General features: G+C 36.6%; 1 protein-coding gene and 1 pseudogene across 2 annotated transcripts; one reads left to right on the forward strand and one right to left on the reverse strand.

The window, feature by feature from the left end:
- Positions 1-4,091: 4,091 nt before the first annotated feature.
- Positions 4,092-7,457, reverse strand: LOC143612074 (receptor kinase-like protein Xa21; annotated as a pseudogene). Its single transcript, XR_013149891.1, has 4 exons — positions 7,419-7,457; positions 4,685-7,373; positions 4,257-4,601; positions 4,092-4,152 (listed from the first exon to the last, which is right to left on the reverse strand). The product of XR_013149891.1 is annotated as a receptor kinase-like protein Xa21 (transcript).
- Positions 7,458-12,480: 5,023 nt separating this feature from the next.
- LOC143612067 (phosphoinositide phospholipase C 6-like) lies at positions 12,481-15,633 on the forward strand. The gene is made up of 9 exons (XM_077086138.1): positions 12,481-13,012; positions 13,504-13,700; positions 13,775-13,910; positions 14,075-14,206; positions 14,286-14,566; positions 14,633-14,750; positions 14,841-14,993; positions 15,135-15,221; positions 15,308-15,633. Exons 1-9 carry the CDS (start codon positions 12,692-12,694, stop codon positions 15,599-15,601), a joined length of 1,719 nt encoding a protein of 572 aa, XP_076942253.1. The 5' UTR covers positions 12,481-12,691; the 3' UTR covers positions 15,602-15,633.
- Positions 15,634-19,031: the final 3,398 nt, after the last annotated feature.

Here is a 19,031-nt window from a genome sequence, read left to right on the forward strand (position 1 = left end):
TGTAGTAAAAGGAGATCTTTACATTAGCTAACCTAGCCTTCAGTTTCAGTCAATTTCTATTGTTCCTTATCAAGAATGATTCAAACATCACAACTTGCTGGAAGCCTGGAAACTAAACATCACAGTTGACTTGAAATATCTTTTTATTATTATTATAGCATTATTTATATTATTTTTGGTTGGAAGTCAAGTTTCATAATATAATATAATATAATATAATATAATATAATATAATATAATGTTTACATTAACACATGAGTCAAACGGGCAACAAGCTGCGCCGCAAGCATTTTCTGAATTGTAAAACTCAATCTTTTGGAAACTCGTTGATAGATCTTGAAGTCATAACATTAATATGCATGACCAGTTGGACTCGGCATTGTAGCTTCACAATTTCATGGTGTGAGGAAACCAAAAATGTCAAAAGTAAAAGATATAAGTGCATGTTGGTTGTCAAGATAAGCTTTCTCATTATTATTATTATTATTATTATTATTATTATACACACAACACTAGTAGAAAATCAGTAGAATCGACACGGAAATTTGTGACGCCTAATTTTGTGTCGGAATTTGCCACACATATCCAACGAAAAGTGAAACCCTAATTTTTTGTCCTAGGTTCCGACACATTTCTGACAAAAACTAAATTGCGTCAAAAATGTGTTGGAATTTCCGACACAATAATTTAATTTTGTATTTTATTTATGCTAAAACAAGTTTTATTTTGTATTTTATTTATGCTAAAACAAGTTTTGTCATAACCGTGTTGGAATTTGCGACGCTATTCCGACACAACTACTTAATTTTGTAATTTTATTTTTTTTAATATGTTAATCTAAATCATAACAAAAATTGTGTTAGAGATGTTTCGGAATTTTTGACGCAACAATTTAATTTTGTAATTTTATTTTTTGATAATCTAAATAATAACACCAAAGTATGTTGGAAATGTGTTGGGAGTTTTTGTATTTTGTTTTTACTAATACAATAAGTAAATGATAATTGCGTCGGAAATGTGTTAGAATTGACACATTTCCGACGCAACATTTTAACTTTGTATTTTATTAATATAGTAATAAAATTCATAATGTAAATTCCAACGCATTTATGATGATACGTTTATTTTGTTGAAAATCCGTAGCAAATGTGTAGCAAGTTGTTACATATTTGCTATGCATTTTCGACGAGACTATTCATTTTAGAGACCTTATGTAGTTATGAGTTCGACCGAACAAGGGAGGCACTCAACACTAGCAGATCTTACTGTGGGCCTAGGTGAGCTGCGGCCCACCCAATTTTTTCGTTTAGTAGTGTGGTTTTTTCGAAAAATTAAAAAAAATTATATGTATTGTGTCCACCCCTTCCAAATTATTGTTCAAAATCCTCCGGCCCACCCATATTATGTGTTCAAGATCCTCTACTAGCACTCGATGAATTTGCTTTTTGTTTAACGAGGCTCCAAAGTTATCCTTATTTTTATGTAACTTCATCAGACGTAGAATACTTATATTATTTTATATTTGATAAATAAAACTGTAAAAATTATAGTAAGTTATGCATTTAAGCATGTATACATAATCGTACAAACTTATATTGCTAACCAAATAAAATCTTATAACTCACTAAAGGCCATATAACATCAAATAAAAGTCATCATAAGTCATAACGGTATGCAAAACGAAATAACGAAATTTAAAGGTAGAAAAGTCACATTAAACTACAAGTCAAATAATACAGACAGAAGCAGAAGGTCAAACATGGCACACATTTAAAACTTTTATACGGGTTTAATTTGTTTGGTTTGAATTTTATTCGGTTGAAACCAAAAATGGAACTAAAGCAAATTCAAATTATTCTAGACGGGAACGAATATGTAAATTCCATATGGTTTTCACTTTTCAGTTGTTGAAACCGAATAAGAAACACCCTTGATCGCATCTGACTCCACCACCACTATAATAACCACAATCATCGTTCTAATAGTCATCGTCCATTACTCCATTACTATTATGGCTGCCACGACCACCACCCCTACCTCCACCATTGTTTCCGCCTTCCGGCTCCATGACCATTTACAAACCAATCACCTATGTCATCACACTCGTCGTCACAAACGTCAAAACCATGTTCTAACTTTTCAACAAATTTACAAACTAAATGATTGTCTCGTAAATCAAACGCGTTAACAAATTCCTTTAAAAAAACAGATTTCAACTTTAGAAGAAAACCAACCGATCACAATTAGTGATTGTTTATCCAACGGACCGAGACTATCCAACATTATGATACTTATATTCTACTAGCCCAACATTATTTGCCAAGTCTCAAATTCACATCGGCCCATATTCTACAAGCCCAACTCTATTAACAGAAATCAGTTTATTTTCTACCACCATTCATCCCTTCTATTTTTCAACACCACCAATCTGCTGCCTTATCACCACCTATCCCTTCGGCCTTCTTCTCATTACAACTATCATTTTCTTTTTTCTTTTTTTTGCTTGTTGGAGGTAGAATAAGAGCACGTGAACACCTTTGAACACATTCTAAAATCTTATAGATCTTAGTTTTATTTCATTGTTCGCATGTGTATACCTTTATAATATCTTCAGTTTTCAATCCTTCGTATTTTGATTGTTTACGTGCATTTTCACAACCTTGATTTTCTTTTTAAAGACGTGAGTATTCAAATTGAACAACTACAGAATATGATGAATCAAATTTTTTTGTATAAATGGTGACTTATAATAGAAATGAACTCTCAAATAATTATGACAAGCGGAAACAACTTGGAAGAAAGCGATGCAATAAAATAAAATGACGTAGTATTAGTTACCAACCATTTCTAATAAACCACCATAGATATCATCCAAAACTATACACACGAAGCAACATTCAATATTCACGGTTCTTTTAATAAGAAAAGTTCTTATGTGAACCATCACACGCATTAAGTGAAACTGTTAACTCTATTGTCCTCTTTTTATTCGATTAGTCCAAAAGTGAAAATGAAACTTGTAAGTTGTAACAGGTAAATATCAAAACTGCACTACAACATTATTTGCTTACTGTTGCTATGCTACCCATTCCCTAGACTAGACTTGATGTGTGCTTACGTTAATAGTTATTCCATAGATATTAAATATTAAAAAAAATTGGTCATATTTGTACCATGTAAAAGTACTTCAAACTTATAAATTTTAGATTCATTTACAGTTACAGTTATAACTTACATTTACCTACTAGGCTTATTGGCTACTTGCCCACAAATCAGTGAATCACAATTAGTGATTTTTCTATCCAATGGACCGAGACTCATTTTCAAAAGTTACAAGTCCCAAGTTAGTTTCACATGCACACCGGCCCATATTCTACAAGCCTATAATCTTCAAGCCCAACATTATTTAACAAGGATCAATCTATGGAAAATGAATATAAATTATAGATTTGATCCTTGTTATCTACTTACCCGTGCACTTACTCACAACACACAATTAGTGATTGTTTTTCCTTTTTAAAGCTTGACTATTCAAATTAAACAACCATGGAAAATCAATTATATATGACCATGGTGACTTAAATAGAAATTGAATTATCTACAAAATATGAAAAGCGGAATATACATCATATAAAACAATACACAGAAGCGAAATTCGATTTTCATGGCTCTTTTAATAATAAGTCATTGTTTGAACTGTCGCACACGTTAAGTATAACTGTTCCATATCGGGCATTCAAAAAAAAAAGAAAAAAGAAAAAAACCCTCTATTGGGTCCTTGCTATTTGTTAAGACCATAAGTAAAAATGAAACTTGTAACAATCAAACATCAACACTGCACTATAATGTTCTTTAGCACTTGTTAATATGATCAAGCGTGCATCCGGACTGAATTTCATGCACACTTCCTGAAAGTTCTTTTGTTACATGCTTCATCTTCATTTCTTTTATTTTGTACTACTTTATGTATATTCAACAATACAAATACAGCTTACTTTATTACAACACAAAAGTCATACACTTATGTCACCACAAAGTTTAATTAAGAAAATAAACATGTTTGAAAAAGTAGCTAGCAATTATTTAACTATGGCATACATCACTCTTTGTTGCAGTTTCTTTCAACTCCGTCATGAAAGCTTGGTGTTAGATCTGAAAGCATGCGTACATGGATGGAGCAAATTAAAGAATATTAATATATTACCCTATGAGTCTACTAATAAACACATGTAAAGTAAAAGGAGAAATTAGGGTACCTCAAATATTTTTAACTGTATCCAGAATATGTTGCAGCTCACGGACAACATTTTCAATATTCATTCGTTGTGACGGGGAATCCACTGAGCATGATACTCCAATCCTCATAGTTGAAGCCAAACATTCCTCCATTTTCTTTGCAGCATCATTATGGTAATTTAGAAGGTCGCCATCAACAATATCGGTTACATGGTCTGGCAATGCTATGTAAGCAAACTTATGAAGGCTAAGGCCTTCAGTAAAGATGTCACATGTGGGCCTTTTCCCAGTCATGACCTCCAATAACGATATGCCAAAGCTATATACATCTCCACTACTTGTCATCTCATTTTGAAGACCATACTCTGCAACGTATAAGTATAATTATGTTAAGAGAATTGTAATAAGGTAACGGGGATATGAGAATATGAGAATACAAGAAATAGACCTGGAGGTGCATAACCAATTGTTCCTATATCACGAGTAGAGTTGTTTTGGTTCGAATCTGTTCCAAGGAGTCGAGCTAAACCAAAGTCTCCAAGATGGGCCACCATATCTTCATCGAGTAGAATGTTGCTAGGCTTCAAGTCTCCATGAACAACGGGCGGCAAACAACAATTGTGAAGATAATCAAGAGCAGTTGCAACATCAATGAGAATATTTATTCTTTGAATAAGGTTCAATCTGGATGTATGTACACTTGAATGCAGCCAATCATTTAAACTCCCTTTGGGCATGAACTCGTATACCAATGCTTTAAAATCATTGCCTTGAAAGTCAACACTTGAACATGAAGTTATTATCTTCAACAAATTTCGGTGTCTAATATTGCGCCATGCTTCACACTCCCTCATAAAGCTTCTTTGAGCACCACGATTCTCGAGATGTACAACTTTAACTGCAACATATTTGTCATCGCCATCAAGGATCCCTTTATATACCGAGCTGCAGCCACCTTGGCCAATCAAATTCGCTTCCGAAAATCCATCGGTAGCCTTGAGCAGATCACTATATGAGATTTGTAAGAATTTTGAGTTCCTTGATGATTGTGATGGTTGGCCCTTGCGTTTCTTGTAACACCAGACAAAACATAATGTGGTGAAGAGTATTGTGAATGCGATCAACAAGCCTATTACAAACACAGGAAACCTTTTGTTTTTATGTTTCTTTGTTTCCTTGCATTTAGGTAATCCAAGTTCAATCACGCCACCACAAAGTTTATCGTTACCCCGAACTGAGAATGCACTTGCATTGGCAAACACTCCTATCATCGGTACTTCACCCTCGAAATCATTATAGGATAGGTTCAAATATTCTACCGAAAATTGTTCAAAGAAATGAGGAATTTGTCCAGATAAATTATTATGAGAAAGATCGAGTGTAGCCAAACCTCTCAATGAATTTAATGATTGTGGTATCATGCCTTGAAATAAGTTTCCTTTCAGGGATAAGTATACAAGGCTAATGCAATCACCAAGGCTGCTAGGAATGTTCCCAGAAAAATTATTATCATTCAAAATTAGATAGTTCAACTTCTTGAGGTCTCCAATCTCTTTTGGAAGTGAACCAGACAAGCTGTTTTGAGCAAGTTCTAAAACTATGGATAGAGATGGAAGTAAAAGAATTTGTTTAGGTATTTTGCCTCGGAGTTTATTGTAACCAAGGGACAAGATGGACAGGCTATTACAATTTCCCAAGCTAGATGGGATATTCCCTTCCAATACATTGGAATATAAAAAAAGTGTAATAATCGCTGATAAGTTCCCAATGGTATCTGGAATTGGGCCTGAAAATTGATTATGATTTAGACGAACATCTACTACATTTTGAAGCCTACCAATGGTAGAGGGGATGCTTCCTGTGAACTGGTTGTGTGCTAAATCAAAATCGGTCAAGCCAACTAGATTGCATATACTTGAAGGGAGGTTTCCATGAATTTTATTTGCTTCAAGGTTTAGATATGATAGTTGATAAGAAAGATTACCGATTGATTTTGGGAGCATTCCTTGAAAATTGCAATAAGAAAGTTCCAGTATCTGTAATTTACTACAATTCTTCAAAGAATCAATAAACTTCATTTCATCAGCTTCTTCACGTACGTATAGGTTGTTATCATGGAGAATTACTGAATAAATATCTATTACTATTAGGTTTGCAAAGTCGATTTTCAACGCCCCCCCCCCCCCCCCCCTAAAATTGTTGCTTTGGATTTCAAGATACTGTAACTTTGAACAATTAGATATAGATTGTGGAATAGGTCCTGTCAGTTGGCTATGGCCTAATTCAAGTATTGAAAGATGAGGGAACATTGTTCCTATGGTTGAAAGAAGATTGCCAGTAAGCTTATTCCAAGGAAAAGCAATACCAGTAAGGAGTGAATTATTATAAATGGAATTAGGGATGATTCCATGTAAGTTACAAATAGCACACCCAATTTTTCTTAAGCTTTTTAAATGGCCTAAGGTGTGTGGAATGCTTCCACCCAATGGATTTCCGTATGCAGTAAACACTTCCATCGATGTAATATTCCCTAAGAATGGTGGAATTCCACCCGTTAAACTATTATTATCAAATGCAAGAATAGTAAGTTTCGAGAGGAAACTGATCTCCTTGGGTATACTTCCAACTAGGTTATTATAACCAAGCGCAAGCTCTTCTAGGTTAGAACAACTAGACAAGTTCGTTGGAATGACACCGTTGAATTTATTTTCATGAAGAACAAGGCTATGTAGCCTAGAAAGGCGACCAAGTTAATGAGGGATGGTTCCATGAAAGCTATTATTCCCCAAAAATAAGACACGGAGGAAACTAAGGTTCCCTAATTGTGGAGGCAATGAGCCTACTAGGCCCTGCGAGACTAGCACTACATGAGTCACTCTTCTGTGACGTTTCCCACATGAAACACCATTCCAATCGCAGAAATGAAAGGAATCGTTCCATGAGCTAAGAGCTCCATATGGATCTTGGGTGATCATCTTCTTGAATGACAACAAAGTGTGATGATCGGTCTCGTTCCCGGCAGAGGAACCAGACACGACTGAAGTACTAAGAAACATTATGACAAGACCGTATGCGAGGAAAACAATATGAAAAGAAGACGTAAGCACATTTTTGGTTGCTTTGTCCGCATTTTGAAACTAAGCTTTAATATTAATAGGATACTTGTTAGTTCTTTAATTCACCTGGTCGGTTTTTATAGGCAAGTAGTAAATGAACGGCATCCATAAATTTATTATCATTCAAAAAAGCTTTTTGATTAAGTGAGACTTAGAAAAGGGGGGCTGAAAGTATTCCAACCCCTCCTTTGGGTTTAGAAAATCTTGATTGGCATATAAGACTTCCCAAGTCTTTCTTGATTGGAGGAGCATATTTCCCTGTCCCCATCTTTGCATTCAAGTCTTATGGAGGCTTGTCTCAACTTGTACAAGCTTGAAAAAAAAACAAATTTTGCAAAGCCAAGGAGATGTTTTGGAGGATTGGAGGTAGGGTCGGTTGGTTTTGGAATTGAACTAGGACTCCATCTTCAGTTCAAGACAGAACTAAGTGGGAGAAATGTTTCATCTTATGAATTCGGCGAGTTGGAAGGAGGGTCCAGACTCTTGGGAGTGGCTAGGAGACAAGCAAGGTAATTTTTCGGTGAGTTCGGTTAAGAAGTTGATTGTTAAAAACAGAGACATGAAAAACAATTATGTTATGAGGTGGAGCAAGTGGCTTCAGCGAAGTGTAACATCTACGTTTGAAGGGCAAAAATGATTAAGATTCCTACCCGGGGTGCACTAGAAAGAAGTCGGCTGATCACATATTTACGTGCATTTTGATTGTTTACGTGCATTTTCACAACCTTGATGTTTTTTTAAAGGAGTCGGCTGATCACATATTTACGGGCAGCTTGGTCGCGACTGTAGTGTGGGATCACATAAGCCATTGGTGTAAAGTTCCTCCCATTTTTGGGATCTCGGTTAGAGATTAACTTGAGCTTCATAAGTCCATCAAGCTCAGAGAGGTACAGAAAGAGGCGCATGGGATTGTTACCATTACGTGTTGAATTATATGTAAAGTGATAAACGAAAAAGTGTTCGAGGGTAAGGAGGTGAATGTAAAAGAGATAATTGGAGATATTAAATTAATTTCTTGGCTTTCTTTGGTTTAAAAGTAGGACAAAGTATAGATCGATAAAATGGTTATATTGGTGTAATTTTGTTTTTATGTAGTTGATGAGTGTTGAGCTTTTCTCCAAGTTGTGGACGTCAGGTGTTTTGTTGTTTGTCCGGTGTTGATTGTTTATAAAAGTACACTGTTAAAGAAAAGTAACAAAAAAGGTTTCAAAGGTATATTAATTCACAATATTATTAAAGGTGGTAAAGCATTGGGTATTTAAAGATAGGAAAAAAAAATATTTTATATATTTTACGTTGCTAAGGTTATAAATTACATGTTTATTCAAACAAAAAAGTCAACTACATGTTTTCTTTTGTAAGATCCTTAATTACATATTTTCTTAGATTAAAAACCACCTGCATATTTCTTCTCTCCTACCTAAAACATATATATTACATATATTTGTTACATATTTATTTCATTAAAATTAAGATAATGTTTGGTATGCAAGAATAAAATAAGGAATGAAATGATTCATTGCGTGGGAATGAAAAAAATAGTGTTTAGTTGCTCAATGAAATAGAATCATCCAATACACATGAAATTTCATTCCATCAAAGCCAATAAACCAATTCTTCTCACCCCCTTTTTTCACATTCCATTCCTCATTCACTGTAATTTCTCAACAATATCACCACCTAACAACAACCACCACCCCTACCATTGCTACCACCACCACCATCGTCGTCACCACCACCGCCTCTATCACCGCCACCACCACCATCTTACCACCAGCGCTACCACCACCACCATCTTACCACCAGCGCTACCACCGCCACCATCGTCGTCGTAACCACCACAACCATTGTCACTATCTCCTGACCATCATCGCCACCACCATTGTCACTGCCTGACCGCCACCACCATCGTTGCCACCTATCATCGCCATCACTACCTATGCTACCACCGCTTGACCACCGCCACCATCACCATAACTACCGCCCAGGCCGCCTGACCGCCACCACCACCACCGTCGCCACCGCCACTGCCATCTCCGTCGCCGGAGCTACCACCACCTTCGCCATTGTTGTTTTTTTTTATTTTGGTAAAACAATTATTTTGAGATAAGGTTGTTTTTTAATCTATATTTCATCCTTACAATTATTTTAGATACCAAATAACATAAGTAATAATTCATTTCATTTTTATAGGTTAACCAAATAAGACAAAGAAGTGATAATGATCCATTTCATTTTCTTATCCATTCCAATCATTCTCCCATTCCATTCCCCTTCATTTCATTATCTTCAACCAAAGATACCTTAAATCATTGAATGAATGACTTCCATTCTTATTTTTCTAGAACACACTTTCATTGTTTTGGAAACCGGTCCAAAACGCAAGTTCATTGGTTTGGAAACCGGTCCAGAACGCAAGTTCATGGCTTTGGAAACTATTCCAAAACAAACGGTCCAATCGAAGTTTGCTAATAATGCTACCGGTTCGGTTATTTACTTTCAACCAAAATCTACCCAATTTAAATATTAATAATAATAAAAAAAACCTAAGAAATATTCCAGATAGCCTAAGTCTGTCCGTTGTGGTTAACAAACGAACGAATTCAGCCACCGGGCTCGTACACACCACAACGACCACGCTTCAGCGGTTGCTATGATCAGATGAATTCGGCCGGCTCGCCCAAGTGAATGGAGAAAAAGTGATGGTTTCGCTCGCGAATGAATGAATTCAGCGGCGTAAACGACAACGGGGTGAATTCAACAGTGACACGAACAACAAGGGGTCCAGTCAGCGTTGTATGACGAACTGAATTCATCTTACAGCATAAACTAAAGTCCCCCCAAGGTTGGCCAGAACTGTCAAAGCCTTACCCCCTTGGGTTCTTGGACAACAATTTTATAAGCATGGACCACCCTCTCTTTATTTTCTTAGATTGAGGGTAGTGGGGCGTGGATAGCTGGGCGCGGACGACGTGGCAGCAGCGCGCACCACTACCCCTGTTGCGTGGACGTGGGCGCGGTTGGCCGGGGCGAGCCGGTCCACAGGGCTTGATTGAAGTTGCTGCTTAAAAACTTGTGGGTGGATAAAAAAACTTGGGGGTTGATCAATCAAGCCCCACTACACCCTATGAGACTTGATCCAGGGGCTTGATTTGTTTCACATCAGCGCCTACGTATCGTAAATATATTAGATCACATCGGGGGTGGATCAAGCCCACTACCCTTAGCCTTATATCTACCATGTGGGATAGAAAAATGAGTGTAATTATTTTGCTATAAAATAAATACCATTACTCTTGTAATCTATTTTTAACTTTATAATTACTACAACTACTAGTTTGGTCTTGTATCAAAGGTGTATGACATTTAACCAAATATTTATAAAATTACAGTCTCATTTTAAACCTGAGGTAAAATATGTCGAAAAATATTAGTTGTTAAAAAAAACTTTTAGAATTATTCATTATTATAATTCTAGATATCAAAAATTGCATATATTTGATCCAATTGTTTATTAGAACATCCGGTTCTTAAATTTGGTTCGACCAGTGAACCAATATGGAGACCGTTTTAATGTCTGATCCGGTTATGAAAATATTGAGTGTGTTAACCAGCGCCTGACACGCCGCCGGATTCAGACGCGTCAACCATCGTAAGCGACATCAAAACACGTTCAGCAACACGTCTTATGCTGAATACACGTTCAAGCGGTTACGCTAGTGATGCTCTTAACTGTGGATTTTTTTTGTTGATTTAGGTGGGTTGGAGGAAAAAAAGTGCTTTTAGGTAATTCCTTTTAGGTAATCCTCCGTCTGAGATGACGGACTACAGGCACATGCAAGCAAGCTTTCCACTTGTGTCTCCAAGTCGGATGCCATAGACACAGTCGGATTCCATGTCAATGGGTAATACACGTGGAATTCTCTATCTGAGATAGAGGATTACGTACACTCATTTTACCAACATTCACCGTGGACTTACCATATGGAATTTCATTTTTTTACCTCTGGACATGTGTCAAGACCCCTGAAATCCTCTATCTCAATTAAAGGATTGTTACATAAAGAATATATGCTGGTTACTCTCGTGATGAATTGTATTCATCATTTGAAATCCTCTATCTCAAATAGAGGATTGTCACACAAAAGAATATTACTCGTGAATGAATTGAATTGTATTCAACATTTGGAATTAGTAAATATCATATTCGTCACCATAAAAATGTATGTAGTTAGCTTTCTCGTAAATAAAACCCTTTTTCATGTGTGAATTATTTGAAAATTATTAGTTGTTATATATTTTAAACATCGCCATGACGACAAACACCACTAATTTCATTATATTGTATGGTGGCCTTGTATTGTTATGTATGTTTTTAAATTATTAGTTGTGTGTTATATATTTTAAATATAAACATGAATTTTCAAATAATTCACACATGAAAAAGGGTTTTATTCACGAGAAAGCTAAATACATTTTTATGGTGACGACTATGATATTTACTAATTCCAATTGTTGAATACAATTCAATTCATTCACGAGTATGTATTCTTTTGTGTGACAATCCTCTATTTGAGATAGAGGATTTCAAATGATGAATAGTAAAATGAGTGTACGTAATCCTCTATCTCAGATAGAGGATTCCACGTGTATTACCCATTGACATGACATTCGGCTTGGAGACACAGATGGAAAGCTTGCTTGCGTGTACTTGTAATCCGCCATCTCAGATGAAGGATTACCTAAAAACAATTAAATTTAAGTCCACCGCCTAAAATCAATTTTTTTTTTCCTCTAACCCACCTATATCTGAAAAAATAAATCCTTAACTGTGTGTATGATTTAACTTATTTTCTCAGTTGTTCTTGGCCCAACAGTTTTAAACACGCTTCATCTAATTCTACCCCAACAGGCACAACTCCTGGATTTGGGCTTACACACTTTGCTCATGGGCTGATATTCAAAAGAATACTACTTTCTAATCCATTTATTGGCTTATTATCGGTTGAGAAGTCACAGTCACAGTCACTCCCAAGTTGTTGGTAAATCATACGTACATTTCAAAATTTCAAAAAGAAAAAGTCATTGTCTTCTTTAATTATTTCACTATTTTATTATTAACACACCCACCCACCCACCCACCTCCCTTCCTTCCTTTGTGCTTCTTGTCGTCTCCTGAACGTGAGGAACAAATTCAATATAATTTCTTTAATATTTCCTTTCACATTTTCCATAAAAGTCAACTATCATATAATATATAAATTTATAAATGCAATATGCATCATGATACATATAACTTATAAAACAGTGAAAAAACCAATAACACAAGAGCAAGAACAATGATGAAAGAAGGTTATCAATACTACAAGATGTTCGGCTTTAACCGCAAGTTCAAGATTACTGAACTGAAGCCACTACCAGACGTGATCGATGCGTTCACTTTGTGCACAAATAAGGAGTCGCAAATGTCGCCCGATCACTTTCGACGGTTCTTGATCGAGTTTCAAGGAGAAGAAGGTGTTACAGTTGATCATGCTAGGATGATCATGGAGCAAGTATTGCATCACATCAGACCGAACTTTAATCTATGTTGTTTTACTCTTGATGATTTCTTCAAGTACCTGTTTTTCGATCACTTCAACGGGCCCGTCAGATCCGAGGTTTGTTAAAAATCTAACAGTTGTTTATATTGTTTAAATCATTTCAGATCTTCTATGTTCTCTGTTTGTAATGTATGCCTTATTTTAGCAGTTTAGCAAGTTGCAATTTTGACTTTTGAGTAGATTTAGTCCATGAATTTTGCACTCTGATTGGATTATATTTGAAGTAAAATTTTTGAATGCATTGATATTGTCATAGTGGATTTTAATAATCCAAACTTTATTCAAATGAGTTTCGCTAAGTTCAACTTTAAAAATATACAAAAACAATCCCAACTTTTAACATTTCTTCCAATGAATTTTTCACTAACGGAAGCGTTCGCGTCATGGTCCACGTCAGCAAAAACTAACGGAGTCAAGTGAAAGCTCGTTGGGGGTGAAATATGTTGAAAATTGGGACTATTGTGGGACATTTTTAAAGTTGGACTTAGCACAACCAGTTGATTTAAGTTTCTTTTTTAAATCCAATTGATTAACGAGTATATCTTCAGGTACACCATGATATGACGGCACCATTGCAACATTATTTCATACATACAGGTCATAACTCGTACCTCACGGGAAATCAACTCAATAGTGATTGTAGTGAAGTGCCGATCATAAAAGCTCTTCATAAAGGTGTGAGGGTAATTGAGCTCGACTTGTGGCCAAACAGTTCAAAAGACGGAATTGATGTTCTTCATGGGCGGTAAGTCTTATAACTTATCTTTGACACTATTTTTGAAAGTTTAGTTTAGTATTTGAATATCTAGATGACATTAGGACTATGACAACTCCCGTAACACTTGAAAAATGTTTGAAGTCGATTAAAGAGCACGCTTTTGTGAATTCTCCATATCCGGTGATCATCACTTTAGAAGATCATCTTACATCAAATCTTCAAGCTAAAGTTGCAGAGGTTAGCGCTTAGCCTTCTTGCTTGTTTGAATTCGATACTCTATACTGCAAAAAAAAATATATAAAAGTTTTAGATGCTGTTCATATAATAGCTCTGCTATGAGTTAGATTATATTGGGTATGTTTGTTTATATGACTTCTAAAGGCAACCGTTACGGCTTTTAGATGGTCATAGAAATATTTAAAGATATGCTTTACTGCCCAAAAGACGGAGATCAAGAGGAATTTGCTTCACCCGAAGAATTAAAGCATCGTATTCTTCTTTCAACAAAGCCACCAAAGGAATACCTTGAACGAGTGAGCTAATTAATTAGCCTTTTAAAGTTCATTTTACCATTTTATAAAAGGATTATTTGTTTTATTTGGTTTCTAATAGCAGGCTAATAGTATTATGGATGGTAATATGTCCAACTTAAATCATGATTTGTCACAATTTTTTCACGTTGAGTTTGAGGATGAAGCCGAAGATGCTGCAAATGAGAATCCCGAACAGAGAACACCTCCCGAGTACGTACAACTCATTGGAATTCATGCTGCTAAAGCAAGTAAGGAATTAAAGAAGGCGTTAACAGTTGATTCAGGAAAAGCTAAACGTCTTAGTTTGAGTGAACAAACTCTTGAAAAAGCCGCATCTCTTTGTGGAACTGATTTGGTTAGGTAATTAGCCATAAAGTTTCATAACATAATTGTTACATTTTTATATAACAGGTATGTGTTCTTTAGGTTCACTCAAAAAAATATTCTTAGAGTGTACCCCAAGGGTACACGCGTTACCTCTACAAATTTCAAACCACTCCTTGCATGGATGCATGGTGCTCAGATGGTGGCTTCCAATATGCAGGTGAGTTTTAAAGCTGAAGTCATTTGGTGTAACATATATTTGTATAAAATAGCTACTTTTGGCCTATATAACCGGTTTCAATATAAGCAGGGATATGGAAAATCGCTTTGGATGATGCATGGAATGTTCCGATCCAATGGAGGGTGTGGTTATGTTAAAAAGCCTGATTTTCTAATGACCAAGGGTCCAAATAATGAGGTGTTTGATTCACAAGTAACATCATATGTGAAGAAAACTTTAAAGGTAAGTAAAACTCGTCTCGAGGGGGGTGTTTGAATGCGTGTTTTGGATCAAACAGTTTCAAATCACATACCCAAACACCCCGTTAGTTTCATTTAATAATGAAACCTTGGGTAAATCTAATAATGTAACCTGATTTTTCAGGTGAAAGTATACACGGGCGATGGTTGGCGTATGGATTTTAGCCAGACTCATTTTGATAAATACTCACCACCAGACTTCTACACAAAGGTTAGTTACACATCCAACTAACTAACAGCATCTTTACTATTTGTAACTTGCACAAGTAGTGTGTTTGACCTTGAGTTGACCTGCAGATGTATATGGTTGGAGTCCCGGCGGATGTTATCAAGAAGAAAACCCGAGTGATTAAAGATGATTGGATACCCGTATGGGATGAAGAATTTACATTCCCACTGACGGTCCCAGAGCTGGCTTTATTGAAAATCGTTGTACGAGAACATGATGTATCTGAGAAGGATGATTTTGCGGGTCAAACATGCTTGCCTGTGTCTGAGTTGAAAACCGGAATTCGAGCTGTTCCATTGCATAACAAAAAGGGAGAGAAATTTGAATCTGTAAAGCTTCTTATGCGGTTTGTTTTCGAGTAAACTAATCACGGTAACTACTTAATTAATATCAATTGAGCTCTTTAGAGGAAACCATGAGAGCATGTACTGACAAGACTTGTAAAATATGTTGTAAAGTATCTATTCTATCTATGAAACAGCTTGCGTCTTGCAGTATGGGTGGTAATACTTGATACATGAGAAGAAAATAATCTAGTTTTGGACAGTAATATCTAATCCGCTTAAAAAACATGTCATATTCAGGTTGATATGTTTAATAAACAATAAACATGTTTAATTAAACGCGACTAACACATTTACAACTTCATTATGACAGCCAACCTGTTTAAAACTTGTCAATCCGTATGACTGGTTTAGATAAATGCGCTAATCTAAGGTTATAATGTTGTCTAGAAATTAAAACTTTCATTGTAGATTTTACTTTTATGGTCGTTAATAATTTTACTTATATTTCTCTAGTTATAAAAGGGCAAGATCCATAGGGTTTTATATGTGAATCATGAATATTAATATCAAGGTGAACATGCAATGTATGTAAAAATATTATGTTTTTCAAATTAACAATCATTGTTTATATAATTATGCTAAAGCAACAAACGCCAAATAGTATTATACATCGAGACCCATAAACAAGGGACCATGGATAAAGATTACAGGGATGCCAATAACCCGAGCTCGACTGGAATACTACTGAAAACTTTTGGGACATGTATTTTGATATGTAACGCCAAATGGTATTATACATCAAGACCCACATACGAGAAGCCATGGATAAAGATTACTAGAGATGCCAAGAACCTGAGCTCGACTGGAATACAACTTGAGACTTCTTGGACATGTATTTGGATATGGAAAAGTATGGAATTAATAAAAATAAGTTTCACATGTTCGTGATGAGTAAAGTATCATGTGACACACCTGCCTAGATTACCAAAAGCATACGCTCATTAACCCGAGTCATATACTCAATAATTATTTTTTTCCTTACTCTTGTTGCTTTATTTTTTAGCTTCATTATGTTTTCAACAAACTTTCTTTTATAAAATGTCGTAATAATATTTACATATTTTTAATATCCAAACTTTATATGGTGATGATGATATATATATGTAGTCGGGCCGGCTCAATGTTCCCGAAAGCCTAAAGTGAGATTTAAAATCGAGGTCTTCTTCTATTTAAGGTGTAAGCCATTAAACACATGCATATTGCTCTAATTCACATGTCACCTCTCAAACCATCTAATGAAATCAATAGAGTTGCCTTTTTTAGCATGAATTATTATACTCATTGGAGTAATCAATGGCCCTTTTAGACCTTTAATTGCTATGAGATTTTTAAAGAAAATGCTGAAAACCCATAAAGAAATCAAACAATAAAATCATTAAACTTTCACTAATAGAATTTGTACATGTTATGAGTTAACTATATCATGAGTATGACGGCTATACTCAAAGCAGGTGAGTTAACCCAATCATTTATAAACTCTCACCTAGAGGTGTACAAAAATATCGGTTTGGAACCGGTTTACCGGAAAACAAACCGAACCAATTTGTTTCTCAAATCAAATCGGTTTCTATCAAACCGGTTTCTAAATCGAACCAAACCCCCGATTTGGTTATTTTTCAATCAAACCGGTTTTAAAAACAATTTAAAACCGACCCGAACCGGTCTGGATCATTTTGGCTACTTTTATGCTTAAACCAGTTTCAAATATGAAAAAACCAAACCATTTCAATTTTAAAATCGGCTCGGTTTGTAAAAAAACGGTTTTGTACACCTCTACTCTCAACTAGAGGTGTACAAATCGGGTTAAAACTCAAAATAGGTTTGGGTTGAAACCGGTGTGGTTTAGTCAACAAAAGTCAAAACCTGTTTAAGATCAATTTTGATTTGGGTTAAAATTGGTTTCTTGACCAAGTTAGAATCGGTTTCGGTTCAAGTTTTGATCAGGTTTGGACCAGTTTGATTTTCGATTCGATTAAGTTAACCGATTTATTGGTCATCTCTATTCTCATGTGACGGGTAGGGCCAAATCTGTATATCTGTATACATAGTCAAAATCACAGTTTTCCAGTTCCACACTTCCAAACATGCCACCACCACCACCACCGTCCCACCATTCCGACACCGACTCCTCCGACTCCGACTCCCCTAAACCCCACCACCACCACCACACCGACTTCTCCACCACCATCTTTCACTCGTACATCCAAACCATCGGCCACTGAAGAAACACTAATTGACCCCTGGCAGATTACGGATAATCTGGGGGTTAAATAGTTGTTTCCCACGAGGGGTTAGGTCCGGCAAAGATGGTTCTTCTGATGACCTGCAAAACAGACACCGTGAGCTCGTCACTGAGAAGGGGGGGTACCTCCTTGTGACCACCCTCCGGCGTGAGAATCAGACTAGATTGCTCTTGAATATAAGTGTATATTAAGAGATTGCTAGAGAAGATAAGATAATGAGATATCAGATAATGTAAGATAATGTAATGTGTCCATACCATTCCAAGGTGTTGGAGTATTTATAGCCGAAGGTAGGTTTCCAAGAAGGTACAGCCGGCTGAATAGTATTCCTGTTCTGCCAACTGTGGGTTACGCACATGCCATGCTGGTAGTTGGTGGGTAGGCAGCGGCTGATAGTGACCAGGCCGACTGTGTACTATTCTTTTCCACCAACTGCAGGCTATGCACGTGCTACGACAGGTTGGTGAGTAGGCAGCGGCTAATAGTGACAGGGGTTGGTGAGTAGGCAGCGGCTGATAGTGACCAGGCCGGCTGTGTACTATTCCTTTGTCACAGTGAGCTGTCGCTGCTTTGGTCAGACCTTTTGTCCATACCTCGTCAGGTACAGTACAAAAGGTCCTCCAGTAGCGTACGGACTGGCTCATTTGGGCGGGAGTATTCCCGGCTTTGGGCGGGAGTGTTCCCGGCTTGCTCACTCATTCTTCAGGTGACATTACTGAATTATTTAAGAGTTAAGTGTCTTGTGCGTGTAGCCTTGCTGCGCGGGTAGCCTTCCCTGATGGCTAGTATCCGTTACTGCGGGAACAGGCGGAGTACGTCGACCATTGGGAGGCTTTTCCTGCGGGAACAGCTTGCGTACTGCGCGTAAGGACGTCACGTCTCTGAGCATGGTGGGTCATGCGGATCCAGTTGGTTTCTGCGCAGACGTCTCTCTTCAAGGTGAGTCTTGCGAGTTTAGCCTTTGCGCAGACGTCCCTGTTGAAGGTGAGTCTTGCGGTTTCAACTGCGCAGACGTCCCTCTTTGAGGTGAGTCTTGCGGGTCCAACTGGGCTCTGCTGGGACCTACCTCTTCAAGTCCCCCCAGTCCAATGTTCTTCTCATGAATTGTTAATAAGTGAGGTGAACTTTTGGACTTAAGCAAAGGGTTTTGAAAAGGGTTTAGTTTTAAGGTTTTCCATGGGGATTCTTCCGGCGGAAGTCCT

Source organism: Bidens hawaiensis, unplaced genomic scaffold (genome assembly GCF_021521415.1).
Source record: "Bidens hawaiensis isolate Kalapana, Puna unplaced genomic scaffold, B.hawaiensis_p1.1 tig00033168_1, whole genome shotgun sequence".
Classification (NCBI taxonomy): domain Eukaryota; kingdom Viridiplantae; phylum Streptophyta; class Magnoliopsida; order Asterales; family Asteraceae; genus Bidens; species Bidens hawaiensis.

What these genes read in the sequence shown, in the direction of transcription:
- LOC143612067 (XM_077086138.1), top strand. Translation starts at nt 12,692, where the DNA reads ATGATGAAAGAAGGTTATCAATACTACAAGATGTTCGGCTTTAACCGC. An exon ending in TGTGGAACTGATTTGGTTAG is followed by an intron (nt 14,567 to 14,632) that starts GTAATTAGCCAT and finishes TGTGTTCTTTAG; the next exon opens with GTTCACTCAAAAAAATATTC. An exon ending in TGGTGGCTTCCAATATGCAG is followed by an intron (nt 14,751 to 14,840) that starts GTGAGTTTTAAA and finishes CAATATAAGCAG; the next exon opens with GGATATGGAAAATCGCTTTG.